Below are 25142 nucleotides of genomic sequence, written 5' to 3' on the forward strand. Positions count from 1 at the left end.
ACCATCCTGACCAGATCCAAAATGTCCCCATAATCTAATCTAATTAAAATAATCTTACTTATTTTCTGTATGTAGGACGATAACCATTAAATTATCCCGATCTAAAACCCCTCAGGTTAACAGGTTAACTGGTTAAAAAGACTTTTGAGTTATTTGTGTTCTAGTTGAAAGATATTAAATCTCCATAAGTATTGTAACCATTGTCCCCTGATGCTTTAATCCTAAATTTACCCATGTTAGTTAGTAGGATGTGTCATTATGCTAATTTTATTGCAACATTACCCATTTTAGCCAGTAACCTTTTCTTTGCGTTTTATTGATGCCTGCCGGATTGGCAGAAATCAGCTTGCTCTAAGATGTTCATTAAATGAAACTAATTAATTCATTTATTTATTTAACTGTTGATATAATACCCACTTAATTTATTAAGTTGCTCCATGATTCCATCAAGGTGCTTCTTTAAAAGTTTTCCCCTTTACATAATCTTAATGTGTTTCGTAATGTGTATTTTGTTTTAATTGTGTACAACAAAATCTGAAGTGAAATGCATGAAGTCGTGTCTGCAGAACTCATCTGTGTTTGTTGTCGAAGGTTGTCCGATGCCTCAGTCATAGTCCTTCAATGTCCTTTTCCAGTCCAATGTCTAAATTCAGCAGCCCAACATTCTCCTTCTCATCAAGAGTCCATCCTCCAGTCCTCACGCCTGCAAACAGAATGAATTCTGCCAGCATTTTTTGCCAAAGAAAACGCTCCATAGGTTGAAAAGAAATTACAGAAAAACAGTCACAAACATTTTAACTACAGTGTTCCCTCTAACATGACAAACATAAAAGAAACAAAAGGATAGAAAAAAAAAAATCAAACTTTGTCTCTGACAAAATAAAACTCAAAACTGGATCAGGCTAAAGTCAATGACATCACCTTTAGTCCTTGTCCCAAGGATCAGCCCCCATGGCACTGCGGCACTGTTTCTGCATTCTCTCGCATCTGAGAATGTCTAAAATGAGACTAAATCTCTATGTTAGCACAATCCCATCATACTGACCAGGTTTCTTTGCAAAGAAAAAGAAGCAGAAAGATAGAGCTGTTAATAGCAGAAAGCAACAAACATTTTTAAGACACCACCTTTCCTGCTGGAAGATCTGGCATAACTTGGTTAAAACTAAGTATAATTTAGTGGCCAAATCTGATTATAACTCCTTACCGCACTGCCTTTTCAGAGTCTTCTGTTGGCAGAAAAGGTGGCGTCTCCTTTAATCTGAAAGCAATAACTCAGAGGAAAACAAGAGTGTTAATAGCATGCAGTTAAAACCCTGGTCCCCTTAGTGTCCCTTTAACGTGATGTTTTTCCCTTTTTTTTCTGATCCTGGGAAGGTTTCTATTCTTCCCCTTTCCTTTGAAACTCTGTTCAAAACACCTCCAAAAGAAAGAAAACAAAAAAACGAAAGAAATTAACCAAACAAAATTAAAACAAAATTGTTTTCCAAGGAGCACAATTATGTCTTTTCCAATATGACATAGGTTTTTTTGACTTATTACAAACCTTTTTGATATCCTTCTGGTCCTTTGACCATGTGTATTTGCTGTTAGTAATACTTTTATTCATATATACCTTATCAAACCTAATTGGTCAAGGGTGAAACTTTAAAGCAATGATTGTTCCCTTTTAGTTTTTGAGCTTCTAGTGTTTCTCTATAAATGATAAGAGTTTTCCCCATAATTCAGCACATTGAGAAGGCTACCCAAAACAAACCAAGATTAGAATTAGAATTTAACCCTTTAGAAGCTGGCTTTATTTTATTTTTCCCCCTCTGACATAGTTTTCGTGCCCCAGGCCACAACACACAGACCCAGCCTCGCCATAAACATTCAGATGTTTACATCATGGTCAGATTTGTTTATCATATCTATTGTCCTTCTCAGGTTATACTGTCCCTCTGAGGTTCGCCTCAGTTCAGCATAACTAATAACATCAGATAATTTTTTTTACTGATGACGCGTGTAACGTGGCCTTCTAATATTTTGACGCTTTTCAAAATTTCTCATTAGTTGCATTCAAATTCCAAGTAAAAAATAAATAAAATAAATGAATAGAAAACCCTTAGAAAAGCAACCATATTTAGTTCCATACAGGTTTGTTCAAAGCACAGTTTTTTCTCATCTATTTAAATCAAAAATCTTGTATATCTAAACTTCTTTCAACTGGACTGGTTTGTGATGAATCATTATTATTATAAGTAATGAGATCTCAGTAATTTTAAATTACTTTAGGGCTAAAAATCAAGTGATAGGATCTCAGCCTAAATTTGTAAAACAGTAAACTTAACAAGCTTATGTAACGCTTATTTCCAATTTCTAACAAAGCTGAAATATTTCCGTTCAAGCCATGTTAGTCTCTCCGTGTATCAATTTAATTTGGTCCTGATATTTAATGTTAAAAAACAAACTTTGTTATTTAAATCTCTCTTTTACTGTACCTCTATTGTTAACATAGTCCATGCTTAAAATGTCATTTGAATTACGGAGCTGCAGTTCTCCCAAAACAAATGAACATTCTGAAACCATGAACATTACTTTTACCCCGAATTAATTCACACAGACGAACGTTTAGTTACATAGATACATAAACACGTACGGTTACATACAAACGATGACATTCAGACAGACAAACACGTGCAGGCCTGCTTTTTCACCATCTTAAATAGTTCTATGTTTTTCATCATTTTTAAACGTCAACGCCGAAAGATGTTTTCAACGCGTTAAGTTCCCGCTTAGTTTAAAAGGTGGAGAGCGTGCGCTGGCTAAGACCCCCCTGTGTTTCGTCCAAACACGGTTTTACGCTTCAGTCCCGCAAGGATACAACTCTGTGTCTCGCAGACACTTGGACGCTTACCCATTTTTGAAAGTTATACGTCGCTATTAGCAGTTTAGACCAGTTTTATCCACAACGGAAGTGCCTAATCGGTCCCCACGTAAACGCTTCCCCGGTGCAACGCCTTTTTAGTTTCGTTTCCGTTTCCTTGTTTTTATCGCTTTTCTTTTTTCTCTTAATTTTATTTTTATTATTTAGTAGCAGTACTGCAATAAAATAAAATAATAGTAATAATAATAACCCCTATGTGAGAAATCTGCATGTTTAATCAAATCATTTCAAATCATTTATGCATGTCATGCGTCTGGGCCCCTACGTTTTTCAGCATGAAATCGAACGTCTCACCCTGGGGCAAGGCTGGACCCTGAAAAACTCTGCCTTTGACCCATTACACTGACTCTTCTGCTTCCAGACTTTTTTTTTTATTATTTTATTTATTTTATCCTTTTTTTGTGTTTTTATTATTATTTTTTACGTCCTTAGCACGATCGACCAACTAAATGAAAGGCCTCACATCCGATGGTCGCCTTTTTGGTATAATGGTCGGGGTCCCCACTTATCAAAGCTGCAAACGTCTTCGCAACAGTCAAGGACTTAAGCATCCCTGCCGCTTTCATCCACAACAGAAGTGGACAGCCTCTTGCACAAACCCAAGACAAGAGGACTTTAATGGACCAGCTGCAAACTGCTCAGCCGGTCACCTGTTCTCCAGGTGAAAATCACTCTGCCCCTCCTTCCCCCTTGTGGGAAAGTCCGTATTTCAGCTGAAAACGTATTCTAATTAAATTTAGAATTTTAGTTTAATGTTTAAACCTTAGTCACCGTTCGGTATTGCGAACCCTGTTTTATTTGCCTTAAGGATTAAATATAATTCATTATTTCTACCGGCTTTTACTTTTACTACCTTTTAGGTTTACAGTTTTAAATTTTAAAATTTCTTGAGGTATACTTTAAAATGGGGTTTAAATTTTAAAAGCTTGCAAGCATTTTTTGACCAATTGCGTTTGTTTTTAAAAGAGCTGGAAAATAATCCCCTTACCGTCTCATGAAAGAAAGGTTCGGATCTTCGCGCCGACGCCCAGAGACGCTCCGAGACCAGGAGCTCCTCCACGTCCCTTGAAAATCCATTCGGGGTACCAGAGGCCGGATAACCTCTCCGGGCCGGCCAAAGCAGCTCCTGTCCCCGGACTCCCTCGCTCGTCGGTCGGAGATCTTGTTCGTTTACGCCAAATTGTTGTGGGAGTTTTGGGTGGAATATTAAACAATAGTAACTGAGTTCCCATCTTTACTAAATGACGAGACGGTGGTATAACGTTCCAGCAATTTTATTGAGAAACAGAGCAGAGATTCACATAGATGGAAAGTAATCGCACCCCACGGTTCCGCTGCAGTCTCTGTCTGCCCTGTCTCTGTCTGTGTCACTTTTCGGGCTTCCCCTAATACTGCACCGTGGCCTTCCCATGAGACAAAACAAAGACAGTCTATCGTAAACAATCAGTATCCCTCAGCAGCTGCAGCATTTGGCCTTGCAATCAGAAAACAGTGGATCTCATACACAAACATCAGGTCTCCAGGCCTCCTCTGTCCGAGTGGTGTGAGGCCATAGTGACTTCAGAATAATAATTCTTATAACAATCCTCATGTGTGCTTCCTGTTCATTAAAAATTGTTGTCCAACCCCTCATTAAAAAATCCCTGCTCTAGACCCCAAACTTCTTGGTAATCATACACCAATTTCTAAATTACCCGTCATCCGTAAAAGCCTTTAGAAGGTATTTCATGGTCAATTTTTGCGCAGAACATTTTTGAGGTTTTCTGATCTTGTTTTAAAACTTTACACAGCATCCAACGTGCATTTTTAAAAGTTTGAATGATATATTCATAGCTACATATTCTGATGAATGTGTTTTTATTGTCCTCTAGACTTAAACTGCGCCATTTGATACTCTGGACAACGAGCTTTTACTCACTCATTTGGCACATTGCATGGGCATCAAGCATACCTCAACAGATTTGTTCCAATCATACTTGAAAAGTCGAAACTTTTGTGTTACCTTTGGTGGTCATGTGTCATCCTCAAGTTTATTTATTTTATAATATTTATTTATTTAGCTCTTTCTTTTCTTCCGCTCTGGCTCCATATTTAGCGTGCTTGGTGCGTTCTTCCACTGCTATGCAGATGACAGTTGTATATCCTACCCAAAAAAAAATATGGAAACTGTGCTAACAAGTCTTGAAGTCTTTAAGGCCTGGATGGTTCTCAACTTGATGAAATTCAACCGGACTGAGACTGAAGTCTTGTTTTTTAGCAGCACAGCAGAGACGAGTTATTTGGCCCAGTATAAGATGTCAGACATTACAAACCTTGGAGCTTTGGTTAGGGTTAGAATATAATTTATTATCATTGTTATACACAATGAAAAACACTTTAGTTACTCTCATTTGGGAGTGTGAACATCGCACACATATACTATAAAAAATAATGCACAAAACACACTTCAGCTATCATGTTTACTACATTCTGTCCATAAGGTGCCTTCAAGTGGTAGGGGTGATTAATGTGACCGGTCTGGGATTTTGTTTTTAGAGTCCTGGAAGTTTTTCTACATGGGACTAGAGAAAAAATATATATATTTCTGTGGTGAGTGGAATCTGTTGCAATGGTCCATCAGAGAGGACAACTGTGATCCAATAACATGTTCTGCTGACCTCACCACCCACTCCAGAGATCAGCTGGAGAACCACAGTGCAGCAATATACCAGGGCACTCTCTATCATGACCTGAGCCTTGTAGAGGCTCAGGTCATGATAGAGAGTCAGAAGCTGGTTGTTGGGTTTTGTTTTATTTGTGTCTCTGTCCTCTCTCTCCCTTTCGTACTTTGTCCTTGTTACTCATCTTCCCCTTTTCCTCTGTAATGTTTGGCATCAGTTTGTACACAATACCTTAACAGCAATAAAATAAAACCAGTGGTTGGCCATCAAGGGAGGATTTATAGGTATAAAGCCTCCCTTGGTAAAGCAAATGTTTGCCATACCTATGGCAGCCAGAGCACCATTGTGCTTCTCACAAAGGTAGACATGACAAGGGGAAGATAAAACAAGTCCTGCTGAATCCATGATCGCTTCTTTTATCCTTGAGAGGTTGAGGTCCAGATTCTTTTTCTGGCACTATAGTGTCAAGTGCTGGACCTCCTTTCTGTGGGCCAATGCAATATTATTAGAAATCAAACCAACAACAGTGGTGTCGACAGCAAACCTGACTACAGTGTCGGTGGAGCTGTTATGATGAGTGAACATTGAATAGAGAATGGGGCTAAGGACAGACCCCTAGAGCGTTGCTGTTGTCAGGATGAGGATTGATGAGCTTTTCTTACCCACTCGGGTAAGACCCCAGATGGGTCAGGGCTTTGTGGGGAGCAGTTATTACCCCATCCTCTGTTGACCTCCCTGTATTCAAATTGATATAGGTCGTGGTCAGCAGCCCAAACAGTTCTGAGTGGGAGAATGTGACTTTCAAAACATTTGGTGATGATAGGGTTACTGGAGTGTTTCTCAAACTGTGAAGGCATAACAGGGAGAATGGCCTCGCCTTTTTTTTTTCTGTTCAGAAAATATAGATGAATCCTGCAAAATGGGACAACAGCATCATCTGCTGTTGAACTCCTGAAATAGTATATAACTTAACATATTTCATCTTTAATAACCTATTAGTGGCTGGATCTTATTTTCTCTATATTTTCTTCTGGTCAGATTTAGGTTTCTTTATTTTCTTGATGTAACACGCCATCTTTCCAGAGAGAGATGGTGCTGTGTCTGCAGAGAGTGAACATTTTAGTTTAATACTTTGTTTCGATTACAGGTACACGTCAGACTAAATACCTTCTGGCTTCTTAACTTCAGATTTTTACTGTTTTGATGGTTGTTTTTTGTCTGCATCTGAATAATTTCTAGGTAGGGACTGGGACCAGAAAGTAGTGATCAGATGTGGCAGTGGAATACCCTTGTATGCAAGTAGAATGTAACGATAAAGCATGTCAAATGTGTTCTTCTCTCTTATAAGAAAGTTTACCTTCTGATGTAATTTGGGCACAACAGACTTAAATTAAAGGCAATTAATGCAGTTGGACAAAATAAAGCCAATTTTCCTTGGGAAGCACTTTCAAAGAGTAATCCAGGTCTTCATTACTACACGTCTGGATTACTGTAATGCAGTTTATGAGTCGGTTATTGGTATATTGCCCAGCTACAGGGTACAAAATGCTGCTGCAGGTCTTTTATCTACCAAAGCCAGATATGAGCACATTTCACCCAGTTTAGCTTCACTCCCCTGGCTTGCCGTACATTTTACCTTCATTTTTAAGTTTTTGTTTTTAAAACTGTCCATGGCCTTGCCCCTTCCAACAGAGCTGAGCTTCTGCACCACTATACACCCCCCTGCTCCTTCTAGTCAGCTTATCAGCTGCTTATCATTGTGCCTCAAACAAAACCTAAGCTTAGAGGAGACTGTGCTTTTTTTTTACTTTACATCACCATTCACTTCCCAAAACTCATCTCTTTGCCTTGGCTTTTGACACCTTGTGTGATGTTGATTTTAGTTGGTGCTTATTTTTAATTTTGCCTTTAAGGCATGGCTGATCAAATGCATTTTCTGTATTATTTTGTATTTTAAGTTCTAGGCTTTTGTGTCGCTGCAAGGGCCCTTGTAATGTTTTTGCTTTGTGTACGCTGCACAGCACTGTGGTGTTGTGTGGTAATGTTAAGTACTTCATGAATAACGCTGGGTTGAGGGTTGCATGCAGCGACATAAGGCTAGTCATATCGGGCCTCGTCTAAAAACTCTCAACTTATCAGTCTATCTAAGGTCCAACCTTCTCCTAAGATAATGAAATATAAATTGTTATTGAAGGAAAGAGATGCCAGGTACAAGTACAAACAAAGAAGTTTCAGATCAGTTTCTTTTGACAAATCATCAGAAACCATTTTCAAAATGTTTTCTATTAGAAAACGCTTCAACTTTGTACCGCTCTGAAGAAGAAGAAAATGACTAATGAAAAAAAAGAAAACAGGAAGAAGAGATGTGTGCAAAAAAAAAAATAAGGAGGAGGAGGGAGAGCATGACAGAAGAAGAGGTAGCAAAGGGTGCAGGGGGAGGGAGGTGTGCAACAATTTCCTGTAGTTGCATGCTGATCTGAGTCTTTCAACCTTCCCTTCTGAGTTTGTTTGTGACAGAGAGAAGCACAGACGAAGCTGAGCGGAACAGGATGCAGGCGATCAAATGTGTGGTCGTAGGAGATGGGTACGGCATTATTTTCCATCACTTTTTTTGTCTTAACTTAAGCTGCCTTCTGTGTTTGTCAGCCACGGTTTAGATCAGTTGATGGAGATGACCGGCCTTGAGCAAAAAGGCTTGAGGATTTTAGAGGAGAAACGTCAAAGACTTGAATTCGAATTTTATTAACTTCCGCAGTGATGTGTCAGTACCTTGAAATAAGTATGCCCAGCACTGAAACTATAGCCTTGGGTGTGTATTTGATACTACTGGTTTTCTAAGAGGGCACTGAATGAGCTTTGCAGGTCACAACATGTAGGAAAATGCTGTGAAGAAGCAAACTATGAGTATAGCCCCCCCCTTTTTTAGAGCGGGATTGGAAATATCTGTGAAGCAGATGTTCATGAAGCACAGAAAACGGAAAGCGGAGACAGAATCTACTGAATTTGTTCGGTTGAAGCAAACAAAACTTTTTACTGTTCACTGGCGAAGTGTTATGTCATCATCCGCATAACAAAACACTTCTCCATACTCGTGCTTCTCATACATGGAGGCAAAGCAGATCTCTAAAATAATGTATTTCAACTAAAGCTACAATTTTCAAACTGCAAGCGAATAAGAAAGCAGTTAACTCATCAGAGGTTGTTCACAGGTGGTGTGGCTACATTTCCGTATGTGCTGAGCTTCCTGTTGCACATCTCTGATTTAGAAATGTCAAATGCAAGGGAAGTAAGCATCAGCATATGAACAACTTTGCTTGTATAGCAGTAAAATGGTGAAGCCAGAGTCAAAGTGTGGGTGCCTCCACAGCCAAAAATTGTAATATGTTCATGCTTTTTAAGTTTTTGAATTGTCAGTCAATCCACTTTTACAAAGCAGTGCTCAGTGGAAAATTTCTTTTTTTTTTTCTGGGTGTAGGGTGTGGAGTGGGTTGTAAAAACGCAAAGCCAAAATCTATCTCTTTAGATGGTTTAAAATAGATTATGACTTTAGAAACGGACTTCCAAAAATCTGCCAGAAAGATGTAGTGACATTTAAACTTTATTTATTCTGACAGCAATATCCACATTATCCACATTATCTGGTTGCAGCAGCAGCTACTTTTACGCCATTGGTTCAACATCACTTTAAAGTGGCCGTGATAAGTTGGACCCTGTGGTAACTGTTGAAAGAAGTTGAGCAGTTGTGCTTTTTGTGTGCTCAGTGAACACGTGTTTGCTGGTCTGTCAGCGCGGCTTGGAGAAGAGGAAGTCAGTTTTAGATTATGGGGAAGTTTTTTTGTTTGAGTCTCTATATAACCTTCACATTAAACTTGGCCGTACTGTGAATTTACAATCTGACAAGAATAAAAAAAATATATAATTTAGAGTCCTTCACAACATTAACCTATTAAAACTAAATATCTTCCTTTATAGTCCCACGGAGGGGAAATTTGTCTCTGCATTTAACCCATGCTTTAGGGAGCAGGGTGCCGCCACACCGAGTGGCACCTGGGGAGCAATCTGTGGTCAAGGGTCTTGCTCAGGGACCCAGAGTGGCAGACTGAGTTTTGAACCAGCAACCTTTGAGGCCTCTCCAAGACAAAACGCCCAGCTCCCTAACCACATATGTATGTCCCAAATATGCAAAATGACATTGTTTGGCAAAAAACTGCAGATTGTTTTCTGATGAGCAGAGCAAATTTCATCATGTCACTTTTAAACAAGTTGTTACATCTAGCAAAAGAAAGACCCAAAAATACCTGTCATAAATGCAAAGTTTTTAGTTTTAAGGGAAAACCAATTAATTCCATGGTGCTTATGGACATATGCACTTTGCAAGCTAAAGAAGCCTTTACTAATTGCAATAAAGTGTTTATCATCGATACTTGAAGAAATGTATAATTCAGGAAGGAGAACAAAATACAACTTAGAGGTTATACCAATATCAGAATTGCAAAGGTTTGCACCTTGTCCACTTCTTAAAATCTATCTATGCACTGTTGCCATTAGGGCAATGGGTATGACCCCCCCCCCCCTCCAATCTCAACAAAACTTCAACAAAATGGGTCAAGAAGGACATGAAATCAGCATTTCATTGCATTAAGCAATGAAATGCTGCCCAGAGTCCCATTTAGGTTTTACAATATTTAAATACAGATTTTATAACTATAACAGTTTCTAACAACTGGCTCTTTTCAACATCCCCACATTTGACAAACTATATATTATTCGCAACAGTATAAACATATTTGGTTGACACTCGTACCTGCAGGAAAAACAAAGAATGAAACAATAATGTGCCCTGCCTGAGGACACAGTACGTTCTCTCTCTCTGGAAAGATGACACGTTAGCTTTAGTTAGTCATGAACCTCACTATCTGTAATATACAGAGACCTAAAATAGACTAGCTGAAAATATGGTGGAAATAATATCAAACTCTACCATCAAGAACAAAATACAGTTACATTAAGCTGCATACTCTTTCAGGATTTTTTTTTTGATATTTTTCATCCACAGACATGCATAGCTAAATTTTGTCAATGCAAGGAAGTACTTGCTCTGAGGATTACCCAGAATCCCTTGCTACTTCTCCGACTGAATACAGGTACAGATTTGTCTCATTTAGCAAGATTTGTATATGATTTCCCCACAAACCTTTAAAACTGTGACACCGGGTCTGTATCTTGTGGACACAAAAAGAAGAAAAGGGAAAAGCTGTTCTCATGCTCCCCCTGTCATTCCTTTATGTCCTCCCTAGGGGGCGCGCCCCACAGTTTGAGAACCACCCAATTAGGGCAATATTTAACTCTATTTACGTCTCATATGTTTATCAGGTACTTCCATCCAAAACATTTTACGAGGTTGCAAAGTAGGATACTGCTGCATGACCGGGAATAATTTAATTGTAGTACTCAAAAATTGTGAAAGTCTAATAGGGTATTAAATATTTTGTAAAAAGAAAAAAAAATACAATGGTCGGTTTTGGCTGTACCTTTGAGGGCAAGATTTCATAGTTGCATTTTTCAACCTCATAAATTTATTAAATGAAAATATGGAGCAGTTCAAACCTAAAGAAAAAAAACATAATCCAAAATAAGACACAACCAGCAACTCACAAAATTTACGAGCAACTTTAGAAAAAGTCAAGCCCAAAGGCGTTGATCAAATTACATGTACCCTATTATCTGATATATAGAACAGCAATGCTGTGTCATTATTCAGCATGTCTCCTTAGAAAAGCAAGGCAGATAAACAGCAAAGTTTCTACTATAATATCAGTACAAAGTGATACAGTAAATCAATTTTATAGTCTTGGACATTAAATTTTACTTTATACGACGCTAGTTCTCTGAAATTGTGAAACAAAATGTCTAAAAAAAGACATTTTAGATTTTGGTTAGTTTTGAAAAGTTTGCTGAGAAAATGGCCGGTTCCTGTTTTTAGCTTTAACTGATACTTCTGAAACAGATCACTTCCTTTCTGACACCCATACACACACCACGGAACACACACATGCATAAACGCAAACAGTGACACTCTTACAGTTCAGTTAACTGTCTAAAATCCGCCTTACTTGGTATCTGGCTCTCTGCAAACTTTAGCATTTCAACCAAATTTTATTGGAATAGTAACGTCAAAACTCCATCATGCAGTCGGCCTTTGCAAAATAGTCACATAACAAATTTTAAAAAGCAAGTCCTGGCATAATTTTCATAGGTTTAGAAATGCTAAAAAGAAAAAGGCAGGATGAAATAACACATCTTATGAGGGTTGCTAAAACTGTAGAGACTTTTTTTTCATCCTGGTTTAGTATATATATATATATATATATATATATATATATATATATATATATATATATATATATATATTTAACACAGATGATATATACAGACAGACACAACAGACAGTTATTTTCATACTTTATATGTACAAAATTAACTGCAACATAATTTAACCTTCACCAACTGAACCTGAATTCAGCAACTGACAGAAAATGATGCATTTTCTATAAATAAAAATACAAAGAAATCATCACCATGTTGATATTTTGTCCTGAATCATAAACATGCACGTCTTCTTCAGCAAATGCATCACATTATGCAGGAAGCAGTGTTGTGTAGGAAGAGACGCCGTTTAGATTCAGGTTTCAAAAGGCCATATCTGACTGTTGCACAATAATACCAAATTCAGAATGTGCTGCGGTTAACTGTCACGTCCAGCTACTTTGTAGAGAACAGGCCAACTTGGCAGCCAAGTTTGCAGCCATAGCTTTCCTTAACCATTTTTGTGTGTGTGTGTATATATATATATATATATATATATATATATATGTATATATATATATATATATATATATATATATATATATATATATATATATATATATATATATAAAGTTCTATTAAATCAAATATGATTTTTTTTTCACATAAATCAAAATAACTAGACAAATGATTCCCACCAATAATTTAATGGTCAGAGCCCCCCCTCCAAATTTCATTCCTGGGCTCAGGACAGTTTGTCCCCCCCACACCACCCCTGTCATGGTAGAAAATGAAAAACAAAATTCATACTTGATGTCAATAGAAGTGCTTTCAGGTATTTCTGTTCAATGAAAAGAGGTTCAAAGACATTCCTCACTGCAACAAAGAAGACCGATTCAGAACATTATCTGCTTGATGTATGATTTTTTTCTGTGAAACCGTGATTTGTTGTTAAACACTAAGCAAAAGGAGCAAATTCCTGGAACCAAATTAGAACAGGGCCAGTCGGTACTTGTTGAATCATCTCTCACGTGCAGCGGTGCAGTTTCGTCAAGGCAGCTGTTGAAACAGCCCATTTGGCGAGCTCCTGTAATGGGTCCCATTCAATTTTATTTCATAGCCTGCAGTCATGCTTTTACAGTTTACAATAAAGTTATTTTTTTGCACCCTGAATCTAAGACTGTTTATTCTGGCACAGCGTAAAAAAAATGTTTTGCATTCAGAATTGCTAACATTCATAGATTAAATTCCTTATTTACCGATGGTGTGTTGAACGTGTATGACAGTCAAAACTTTAACAAGCTGCTTAAAGATTGAAGGCATGTTTTTTTTTAGACAACTCTGCAAATAAGTAGGTCACATCAGCAGTAACTAAGTTTAGCCTGTATGCTTGCTGCATCATTTCCTATCAGTACAAGATAGAAACTTTTTTTAGATTCCGATACAGTATGTAATAAGAGTTTATATTGTAATGATACTAGTTAAGCTAGAAATATGCTGCATAAATTGAAAAAGAATCCCCACAGTGACACTTCTCTTTAAGTTCTCTATGTGATTGTTTTGCCTTTATTTATTTTTTTATTTCAGAGCTGTGGGTAAAACATGTCTTCTCATCAGCTATACAACCAATGCATTCCCTGGGGAATACATTCCTACTGTGTGAGTATAACACAAACGCACTAATACACTCAGGCATACACACATATTCGCTGCCTTTAGGTCTCTTAGGATACATAAAAATATTAACATATATGTACACTTATATGTGGATGTGTATCTGTAACAGCACAAACAATGCATGAACATTTCCGACGTTTGGAGTATGTTTTATAACAACATGCCCATGCTGCTGTAGATGTGTGAAAGTGCTAACAGGGGCAGGTTGGGGCTGGCGGCAACATTCAGGTGAGGAAAACACACCTCCTCTGAAACTCAAGCGTCTTCAAACCGTAGGAGGAGCAGAAGGAAGAGATTTTCACTCGCATTTCCTTTCTCCTTGCCACTGTTGCACTGATCAAGAATACCACTGTGAGAACAGGCCAACTTGAGAGATAACAGTGCAGAAGGAAATGTTGCACTCTGGTTTGAAAAATGTACTTGGACAGATTATGCCTTAAAGAAGACAACTTTAGGAAAGTATAAATTCATTTTTGTACATCACATTGAGTTTTAAAATAAAAGCAGAAATTTTATCAGCATTTTTTAAACGCACTGGGAGCAGAGGGATCAATGGTTAGTTTTTTGCATTTTTGTTATAATATGAATATAGGAGAAAAAAGTAGTTTGAATGATGTGCAAATTGTGCTTTTTTTAAGTTTCTTATCCCAGTGACTAAGTTGTCCTAAACAGCAATTAAGTTAAATAACTAAGTAACTTTTGTAATTTTTTTTTAAATCAACCTCAGACGCTCAAAATCAAGAAAGATGAATTCTAGAATCTAGACTTTTGCAATAAGGGATCTTAGATGTTTCTCAGGATTAAAATTCTCAATATCAATACTGAAATCACCACTTCAAAATAATCAGGAGTTGGTCATCAGTTTTATCAGTTTCTAAATGTATAACATAGAATTTATCCAACATAAAAATCAGCACCTCTCTAACAGCATTATTTTTTCCTCCACTGCATAACAGCGGTCACGTGTGATGTCAGCGCCGCATTATTTGTTGCAGACTGTGATGTGCCAGACTCTACAACTCAATTTAGTCATGTAAACAGACAACCACAAATACAGGGTTTTCAAAAATCTCCACTTTGTTCAAGGTATTCAGAAATAATCATTTTTAGTGATGTAAAATTGAGTATTTGTGAGGATGAAAAGCCTGAGAGTGAGGTGCTGGCGGGTTACAGAGAGAGGCGAAGCTACCACATCATTGTTTAAGAAAAGCTGCCGCTTGCATGTACACTCGGAAAAATGAAAGTGGCATTTTGAAATGTATCCAGCCTGGGACCCGGTTTCAAAATTGATCGTTTAAAGGTACATATTCGCTTTATTTTACATTTTTTAAATGGATATGTCAACAGCGCACTCTGGTTGCATGCAACGTTTTTTTAAAGAGCTTACTTACAAACTGAGCAAGCTTTGTTCTTGCTCAGTTTGTAAGTAAATATAACCTATTATGTGTATATCTACCATTGCTATCTTTATACCATCGATTTTGTGGAAGAAGGTTCAGGGGAGGACTCGCTGGAACTTGAAATAGGAGTAGGACGGTTGGTCTTTGTTCACGCAGAGCTATCAGTTTTCCACGAGGCATTACAGTGCGGTCAGCTTGGTCGGGACTTATTTCGTAGCTGCGTCAATGGCAATCATCTGGCTTTTTAATAGTTCTGCAGTACTGCTGGTAGATGGCGCCACGCGAAAAAGTGTTTAGTGTTCAAAAAACTCCAAGATCAATTCACCGGAACTGCCAGCAAAGAATGATTTAACCATATTTCACCATAGTCTAAAACCAGGCTGTTGTTTTACTCACAAAATAATAAACTTACGGTACCTACAGTCCCCATACCTCCGTCTTTCTAGGCTTTGGTAATGGGGAAGTATCATCACACACAGCTGTCGTTCAGTTGATGGTCTCTCAGACTGGATGTTGTCTGTTTTCCTCTAGGTTTTTGGTTTCCTTTGTGGTTTGTCACTTTGAATGAGGCTGATATGAAAAGCATTTACAATTTATGAACTTTATGTATGATGCTCAAATGCACATCCAAGATGAACAGAGGAAAGTTGCAATCTTGCAGTTTTACACAATTAGACAAATGCAGCATAGTCTACAATGCAAACAGGTTGTGACCAAATCCGAAACTGAGGCAGTGGCAGACTTTAAGTTGTAGCATGTTAGACAGCCAATTAAAAGATTGAGTATGTGAAATAAAACACTTTTATAAACTAGAGATGAATCAACAATGTGTATTACTGTAAATATTGTTCAGCAGTCTATCAACTTAGCCAAAATACTGTCTTATTAAAGGGGTAGTTTTCAAATTTAAGCTTTGTTATAAACACATACCCTTGACACTAAATTAAAAGACAATTTCACATTAAATATTTAGCACATTAGTAAACAATGATTAAAGTTACAACGAATTGTGGTTTATTTTTAAAAGTTTATTTTCCAACTTTTATCTGTATAACTGTCAAGATCATGATAACATTTATATTTTGGTGATTCAGGGCTGCCAGATTTGTGGAATATGAGATTGCTTTGAACTGATCGAAACTCCTGAGGGTTATGGTTATGGCTATGCTTTTGTGTGTGTGATCTCCATCGAACCACATCTGAAAATGCTCTGGAGGATCTCCTATGAATATGTTGGTTCACCTTCTTTGTTGTTTAGTACACGACAATGTCAAGTGATTGAAAGAAGGCAAACAGCCCCCTTTGTTTACTATACTTGAAGACAAAAGCTTGTTGAGTATAAATCTTGGTTCAGAGTTCCAAGCCTATAAGTCATTCTAGTAGTACTGTCTAGGTTAAACGATTCACTGACTGATTTACCGTGTGACCCGTTGGGGTCGTTCTTTACTTGTTGGATGCTTGATAGTGACACTAATGCTATATGGGGTGGTGCTTGCACAAGGTTTGTTAATTGTAGTGAAACCTGTTTGGTAAAACAGTCAAAGCTATGCTTCACATGATAAAACATGGGGCCACCACCTCACTTTAATGCTTTTTTTCATGTTTAACATGGTTGTGTTCTTTTCCTCTTCTTTGAAACTCCCTTGTGTGTGCATTACTGCCCCCTTTGAAAGGGAAATATCTTCACTTTTGGATTTAAATACATATGATACTTTAATAAAATTATTCAAATGATTTCAGTTTGAGTTATTGATCTAAACTTGTACACAAACACACCAGGGGATCCAACACTGCGGCACCAGATAATAAGTTTTGCCACACAGCAATATCATATGACATATATGAACAATGAGATATTTGAATCCACTTTGCATTTTACCAAAATACATAAAGTAAAAAGAAAAGGAAAATCAAGCGATGGCTTATTTTTTTTTTTTATATGAGACAAGTTTTAACTGGCTCAAAGTGACATGTGAGAGGTAATTTAAGCAAAAGCGTGATACAGAAGCCAAAGTAAGGCCGAATGTTTGAGTTTGCCAAAAGTGAAACGTCCCTTTGACACTAGAATGGAAAGTTTAACATACAAACGTACTCATAGTGTGCTGTAGGTGTATGTCTGTCTTTGTAAAATTGCAAGCAACACATTTCAACCAAAATAAAATTAAGCCTATTTCTTTGGGTTAAGATTTGTTTTGCAGCAACAACTGTACTATGTTTTTATTTCAAACTGGTGGAAATCATACCTGCTCAAAGTGGGAAGCTGCAGTGTTTCAGTTTGACCACTAAAAGGCAGTCTTGCTTAAAAACTGTAATTTGTAAGTAACACCTCAATAAGAGAGGCATTTCGTTCAGTTCCTTTTCCTTTAACCTGTTCTTTATTTTTATATTCTGATATCACAAAGCCTCTTGGGTTCAATTTATTGTGTATTGTCTTTTTTGTTCTTTGTAACACAAAACGTATGCTTTCCTGTATCAGACGGCTGAGAATCTTCCATAGAACTTTGCTGTGATCGAATGTCTGTGGCACCCATAAATCAACCGTCTGATACTTAAAATGACTCGTTAAACTAAAGGCTGACTTACTGGTCCTCTGACTGATGACTGACCTTCTGTGCTTTCGACAGCTTTGACAACTACTCGGCTAATGTGATGGTGGACAGCAAGCCAGTAAACTTGGGCCTCTGGGATACAGCAGGACAGGAAGATTATGACAGGCTCCGCCCGCTGTCCTATCCACAAACGGTACGCAGTCCTTTCCACATGAACAAGTGCACACGCAAGGCATTTCATTTTAGAAACAAAATCCATTTTGTCTCCAGCTGTGGGAAAGTGTGAGAATTTAAATTGTGGCTGTCAAATCTATAACAAACTGCAGTCTGGCAAAATCAGAGTCTCGGTGACTGGAGCAACAGGGAAGGAAATAAAAGAAAAACAAAAAATTTTCTTCTGGATGGTGCAGACTTTGGCTTGGAAACAAAAATATACTGCAATATTGAGGATGATCAGAAACTGCTGAATACAGTTTTTAAAATGACATGGATAGACAACTTACCGGGTCAATATTTAATTGAAGGTTAAGTAGGGATATGCACTTTGCATTCAATGCATACAAAAGTTAGTACATTTTTTTAAATGATGTTAAAATATCCTGTCAACCATGTAAATTTATGATGAACAATCCCTTTTTATTTGTCGTTTCTCTATGAAGGATGTCTTCCTAATCTGCTTTTCCCTGGTGAGCCCAGCGTCCTATGAGAACGTCAGAGCCAAGGTGAGTTACATTTATCACACATTCCATGTCACTTAATTAGGCTTAATTTGTATGGCAACTTTCATACAATGTTGTGTAACACTATGTGATTTACAGGAATAAACAACAATTAAACAAGAAGACAAAACAGTAAAAAAAAAAAAACAGTGAGTGGAAACATTGTAGGAGAAATGTTCTCAATTTCTGCTAATAATTGTGTAGGAAGGGTGCTTCCTGGACTTCAGAGTTAATGTTGGAAGTCAAGATGGTGTTAAAATGGGAACGCTGTTAACCTGAGTTTAAAAAATCTACACACCAATCTCCTTGAAAAAATCTAAATACTATTATTAACATTACAGGATTTGAAAGAACCACAAAGTTTTCAGCAAACATTTTTGTAAGTCTAACTGATCACTATGAATCACTAGTCTTTTTAAAGAAACGGTTCCCTAGGTTCTCAACCTGTAGTCAATTCTTCATCAACAGGACTCAGCTCCGCATCAACTAACACCTGAGTATGTTGTTATATAGCACAGCTGAAGATCCCAATGAATCACCACATCCCTGTGCTTATTAGAATATGAGACAAAAAATATTTGTAATTTGCTATCTTTATGCAAACCTTTTTTTTCTTTATTTTCATGTATTTTTCTATGATCATTGGCTTTTGTATTCACTGTTCTTCCCTGCCTTCAGCTACAGGTGTTAGACTATGAAAGAAGCCTTCTGCCTTTTTTTTTGTTAACAACATACTCAGGCTTCAGATTTTTAGGGGTAAAGTCCTGTTGACTGAGGATTTACTGCAAGTTTAGCCCTCACGCTAATGGATCGTCTCTTTAAATGGACTGCTGATTCATTGTGATCTGTTTCATTCCTTGAGGGGGTGGTTATGCCAAAGCACCTCAGAACTTCATGGGTCTTTTAAATCATGTCCAAAATAAAGACCTTTTGATATTTTTTTAAGAGGGTGTGTTGACGTTTTTTAGATATTCACCACCAATTTTCTACTCTCTTCATTGAAGATGACCAAGAAGAAACTAATCAGGGCAAAAGAAAAATGAAATAACGCATCGACTAAATAAATAAAAGGGATGTTTCATCTTTTCAAAAAAAAAATATGAATGAAGCAGCAGTAGTACAAAAATTAATTAATTTGCAACAATGTCATATCATGATACATTTTAAGACAAAGGTTCAATTCATGTCCAAATGCTTATAATCAAATCACAATAAGTTGTAAACTGGATCCTCATTACAATACATGACAGTTATATTCAGTGTATGAAAACAAGAAAAGACGTATTTTCTAATTTGTTTCAATTTAATGAATGCCCAACAGTAAAGTTAAAATCCGCCAAAGGTAGCAGCAGTATGATTCATTTGGTAATTCCCATAACCTCTGCATGTCAATCAAATGTCTTTGGTGCAAGCAGTGCTATTAAGATGGTTGCATCCGTCAGTCAAATGCCACGTCAATCACGGGGCTAATGGACAGGAAAATAGTCTCTCAGGATAAAGGATGAAGTAAGTGTAGAAGTGACAAAGGGAAGAACGAGTGAGAAAAGGATTATGAGACAGGAAGCATAAGATAAACCATTTCAAAAAATCTGTAAAAGATAGGTGAAAGGCAACAACTGCAGTTCTGACTGTAAATTTGTTTATTTCTAAAAGACGTAAATATATCTGTCTACATGAAAAGCCATTCTTGCATTAAAACTCTACTATTTTTTGATTCATGTCGTAGGGCTTATAGAAAGTTCCCTTCTTCATTTCCTTGTTTGCAGTGGTACCCAGAGGTTCGTCACCACTGCCCATCCACACCCATCATCTTGGTGGGCACCAAGCTGGATCTGAGAGATGAGAAGGACACCATTGAGAAGCTGAAGGAAAAGAAACTGGCGCCTATCACTTATCCACAAGGTCTTGCTCTGGCTAAAGAGATAGGTTAGTTATACTTGTGAAATTTGCTGGATCTTTTGAATGTCTTCATACCGCAACCCCACTCCCTGGGAAAAGGCAACCAATACGTTTCACAATGTTGTTCAATGTGTGCTTTTTTTGAAGGCTTATTTACACGCATGTGTCTTTCTCTGTGTGTTCAGACGCTGTAAAGTACCTGGAGTGCTCAGCCTTGACTCAGCGTGGCTTGAAAACTGTGTTCGATGAGGCCATCCGGGCTGTGCTCTGCCCTCAGCCTGCCAAGGTCAAGAAGAAGCCCTGCTCACTGCTGTAAAAGGTGAGACGACGATAAGGGGAGAGGGCAGGAGATATATATAAAAAAGTCATACTTTACAACATGATAAAGGAGAAAGAAATTGAGTCATGGTTAAAAAATAGAAAAGACAAGCAAACTATTTGAAGAAGTAGAAAAGACCCTGGCAAATAATACGCACGCAGGTGGCGCTGCCTTCAGTGCGATTCCTTGGTCAGTGACATCTGTCATTAGCTTGCGTTCAGGCTTCCTGGGAAGTAACTGTTAAACCTGATGGATGGTGGCACACTCCACTACGTCTGTCACTGCTTTGGGTTCTAAATCTAACAATCATAGAATATCTGGAAGGTTTTACAGCAGACCCACCACTTTGTGGTCTACATGGATGGATGTAGCTGCCAGCACTGCTAGCATATTCAGCTGGACCTATAAACCTTACAGTGGTGACAGTCTATCTATTCCACATGTTAAAGATCAGGTAATGATGGATGTCCTGTACAGACCCCTTCTTCTTCCTATAGTCCTTAGCGCTAACAATCCTACTACCATACTACTCCAAAGTCCATTAAGTAAGCCAATAAATCAATATACATTAACATGTGCCTGCCCTATACGTACATCTACATTCAGACACGTATTAAGCAAGACAAGGGAAGTATATTTAGAAGACGAATTTCACTAACAAGACAATTTAAAGTACTGTTACCTACAGCCCATAGCCCACACGACCACAGCCATTGCAAAAGTATGTATGCACCAGAGTACAGTGGCTAAGAGTACCCATTGGTGTTCACTGCCCGTCTTCCATCGTATAACTTTTTAAGAAAAGTCCCCTATAGCAGCACAACTTGCGTAATTATTATGCACACCTCCGAGCTTTCCAATTATCTAAGTAAAGTGCAAACATGTAATAGTTTGATAGACAACACTGTGAGCTATAATCGACTTGTGTTACTTTAGAAACTAAAAGCACTGAGACTCAATAATAAAAAAAACTTAATTTAGGTTTCCTGCTGTTTTAGAATTAACATGATAATTGCATCTTTATTGGACAGTGGAAAGGCACGATGTTGAGACAGTTATGTTTTTTAACCTGAGTAAAATAAGGAATCATAATTGCCTGAGCTGCTAAGAGAAATAAAATCTAAATGTTCATTCTGGAGATCAAGTTTTTTTATTTCTTTTTTTTTTTCTCCCCCTTCCTGATTTGTGTGATTCATACAGGTTGTATTTGATCTCTTACAGGACCAGAGAAGAGCAACGGCAGACGTTCGGACCATTGACTCTGCCTTAAAAGAAGATTTCAAAGTTCTTTGATGAAAGTTCCTTATAAATATCCACAGTTGTGAAAAAAAAACAAAAAACATAAAAAAAACACCTCGACAGTTATGGTTAAATAGTAGCAAACATCTAGCCGCAGCCTTCTAATACTGAGCAATACAGACTCTGCAAGAGATTTAACTTTTCTGTAACTGTCCCAGGTTTGCACACCGTACTATCACCCTAAGAGCTTTTGAGATGCGTGTTTACTGTTTTGTGTTTCTATTTTACAATATAAAAAAAGTTTTGCAACATATCACAGTAACAATTATTCTTACTATCAAACAGTGTTTTCATATGTATCCTTGGTGTGAAATTTAGAAGCTTAATATAATCGCATTGATAAGAAACCTATTGTTTGGAAGTGTTGGAATAAACAGAATAAACTTATATATTAATTGTGTAGTGTCAATATGATAATAAAAATCACATATAAAGTGATTCCATTTATGTTATCCCCCCAAGTTTTGAATAAAATTTAATTAGGAGGTCTTTCATTTGCGAGATCTCAAAACTACTACCGTCAAGCAGTACCAGAGATGTGTCATGAACTACACGACCACAGCAGAAAATGGATGAGAGTAGTCTGAGATAATGTTGATTTTATCTGGTGGCATTTCTGCCATCTGTTATTAGCATCATCCATCTCACTTTGCCTTCCTGAAGGGCAAGACGTTGTGGCAATAACATCAATCTGACTAATTTGCGATTACCTGTGGAAACCTGATTAATGGTGAGAATATGGTTCTCGGTATCTTGTCGCCAGGTGGAATTCATTGGTCATAAGCTGTCTGAGTCTCAGGGTGCGGGTTTGTGTTACAGATTAAATTATTTTCTGAAGCGCAAAGCCAAGGTTAAGGACATAATTAAATATGAAATGTCTTTGTTGAACAGTTCTGAATGTAATAAAGTGTAGTTGTGTAGGCCTTAAATGGGAATTTAGTAACATTTTAACCAATGCATCACAGAACAGAATTTCCAGTTTGTTAATTAAATATATTTGTTATTTTTGTCATTCTAAAATGTGTCATAGGGCAAGTACGTTAAGTTTAGTTGCATTAGGCTTTCTTCATTATGTCTGTGGGTTTAAAATTTGATTTAGGATTGCATTTACAAACATCATCTGAATCATCTAATCTACATATTGTAATTTACTAGAGATGCAAAGACGTATCTATCCGCTGATTATATCATGTCTGGTGAGGCGATGGCTAGACCAAAAAACGGACAGGCATTTGGGAGCCTAATGATGAGTAGAAAATATAATGAAAAATGTAATTTACAGAAATCTCGGGAGAACAAATCAGAGGGAACAGACAATAACTGGGTTACACAACGGAGAATCCCAAAAGATGAAAATGATGACCGGGTGGTATATATACAGGGGAGAGGATGAGAGAAAGCATGAAGAACAGGTGGAGTGGATAATGGGACACAGGTAAGAGCAATAAAGGTAGAAGGATCATAAAAGCAGAGGAAGACAAGGAGAAATCACAAGTAGTAACTCTAAGGAAGGAATCAAGAACCTACAAACTAGTTAATACTAACCTAAAGAGACAACTAATAGAAAAATAACTAATAAACAGAAACTGAAGTGAAAGTAACTAAGGAAAGCATGATCCAGGAACATAATACAAACACCCAAAGGTCATGACAGATTACCAGAATCCAATCATTTTATGTCTGATTTCCCCAATCAGTTGGCTGCTGGGTGGACATTGAGAACTATGATCTCTTTCCAAGCAGACCATATGATCAGACCATATCTAAGGGCTTTCCAGGTCAAGGTAACGACAACATTTTTTGGTGTTTACACAGGGAAGAACTCAAAAGTTGGCAATTGTAAATGCTAGTGAGGAATTTAAAAATGAATCCAGAGGAAGTACAGAGATGTAGGAAACTACATGTTGAGAAATTTTATGCAGCATTTTATGCAGATAATAGGAAGGCTGAACAGAGTAAAAGGTTGCTTTGTTTTAGTCTTGTGGATAAAAGAATAAGATACTAACACCACTAATTAATAATGATACATGCCAAAGCAGGTATAAAATGTCAATTTCATAATAATTTTGCCAATTTAAAATAGGAAAAGCTGGTTTACAATGAACTATACATCTCATTCCCTTCAACCGTGAATTCATAATTTCTGATCACCTCAGGAAGGCAAAAGCAACATGGTAAATTATGATTTTATACTGTGTTATTAGTCCCTAAAGAGAAAAAATATTGTCACCTCCAGAAAAGATTAGAGAAATAACATATCATTTTTTCCTCACTTCTCTAACTTTGGAGATTGTTTTTTGCCCACTTGTCCAGCCTCATCAATGTGGTGTTGAATGTTAAACTTGAATCCTTGTCCAGTGTTTTTGTGGTTGTTTTACACTTTTTACATCTTGTTCGAACTCAGTATAGGGTTTAAACTAATTCCCAGTTTATGTTAGCCATTTTGTGACTTGTGAAAATAAAAAACCTATCTGCCTACTTGAACAGAATATTCTATCATTCCCTTTTTTATAGAGTGGTTAAGAGAATTGGCATCTGTGTCATATATTTACTGATATACCAAGAAAACAGGGACTTGTTTATTACTAAGTGAAAACTCCATAATTTCAACCCAATACAATATAAACAAAATAATAATAATAAAAATTAAACAACGTGCTTAAGTAAGGGGGAACATAACGTGCCACCAGTGAATTGGGAAAAATCTGCCATTTTAAAATAATTGTACTCAAATTACATTTTGTGGGTTGACATTATGCAACTAAAATACAAGATGGATTTACCTTTGCACACCTCTAATCAGGGTACCAATAAATGTGAAGGGCACTGTCACTATGAATAATTAACATATAACATTCAAATCAGTGTGTAAATGTGTACTGCCATGTGTGATAGAGAGAAGTTTGAGGATCTTGTTGTGAGCTTGTTTTTTCTGTGCTTATCAGATGTGTTTTTTTATTATTTCTTTTTAGCAAACATACAAGTTTACTTAATCTCTGTTGGGGTTTTTTCAAATAGTAGCTAGCTAAAAGTTTTTTTTATCATCTGCAGGTAAAGAATAAGTTGTTTGACTAGAATACTTGACAAGAACAGCAAAGATGGTGCTTGCAAATATTAATGAATAGGATTTTGATTATACAATAGTGTGAGAAACCAAAACACAAACTCATAAGTCATTACCAACCGCTTCAGTTTCTATTTAATGCAATTATGTTCTTTACCTCTCACAAACAAAGAATCAATAAGGATAATTCACTTGCTTTTTAAATGAACAATAAAGAAATGTTTTCATGTCCACCGGAAAAACCTACACAGAAAAAAACATAGTTATGCAAAAGAAAATGCAATTTTTTTACATTTACAATTGTTGTCTTTTCACGGAGTGATGTTT

General features: G+C 37.1%; 2 protein-coding genes across 2 annotated transcripts in view; both read left to right on the forward strand.

The window, feature by feature from the left end:
* The first annotated feature begins 8012 nt into the window (after positions 1-8012).
* rac2 (Rac family small GTPase 2) lies at positions 8013-22138 on the forward strand. The gene is made up of 7 exons (XM_012849548.3): positions 8013-8167; positions 13477-13548; positions 17591-17708; positions 18175-18237; positions 20001-20160; positions 20319-20452; positions 21674-22138. Exons 1-6 carry the CDS (start codon positions 8133-8135, stop codon positions 20447-20449), a joined length of 579 nt encoding a protein of 192 aa, XP_012705002.1. The 5' UTR covers positions 8013-8132; the 3' UTR covers positions 20450-20452; positions 21674-22138.
* A 2497-nt stretch (positions 22139-24635) lies between these two features.
* LOC118556413 (ras-related C3 botulinum toxin substrate 2-like) overlaps positions 24636-25142 on the forward strand; it is a 16697-nt gene continuing 16190 nt past the window's right edge. The window contains exon 1 of the mRNA XM_036136657.1: positions 24636-24668. Coding sequence (XP_035992550.1) covers positions 24636-24668 — 33 coding nt within the window. The remainder of the gene's footprint in view (positions 24669-25142) is intronic.

This window comes from Fundulus heteroclitus, chromosome 5 (assembly GCF_011125445.2).
Source record: "Fundulus heteroclitus isolate FHET01 chromosome 5, MU-UCD_Fhet_4.1, whole genome shotgun sequence".
In the NCBI taxonomy this organism is placed as follows: Eukaryota; Metazoa; Chordata; class Actinopteri; order Cyprinodontiformes; family Fundulidae; genus Fundulus; species Fundulus heteroclitus.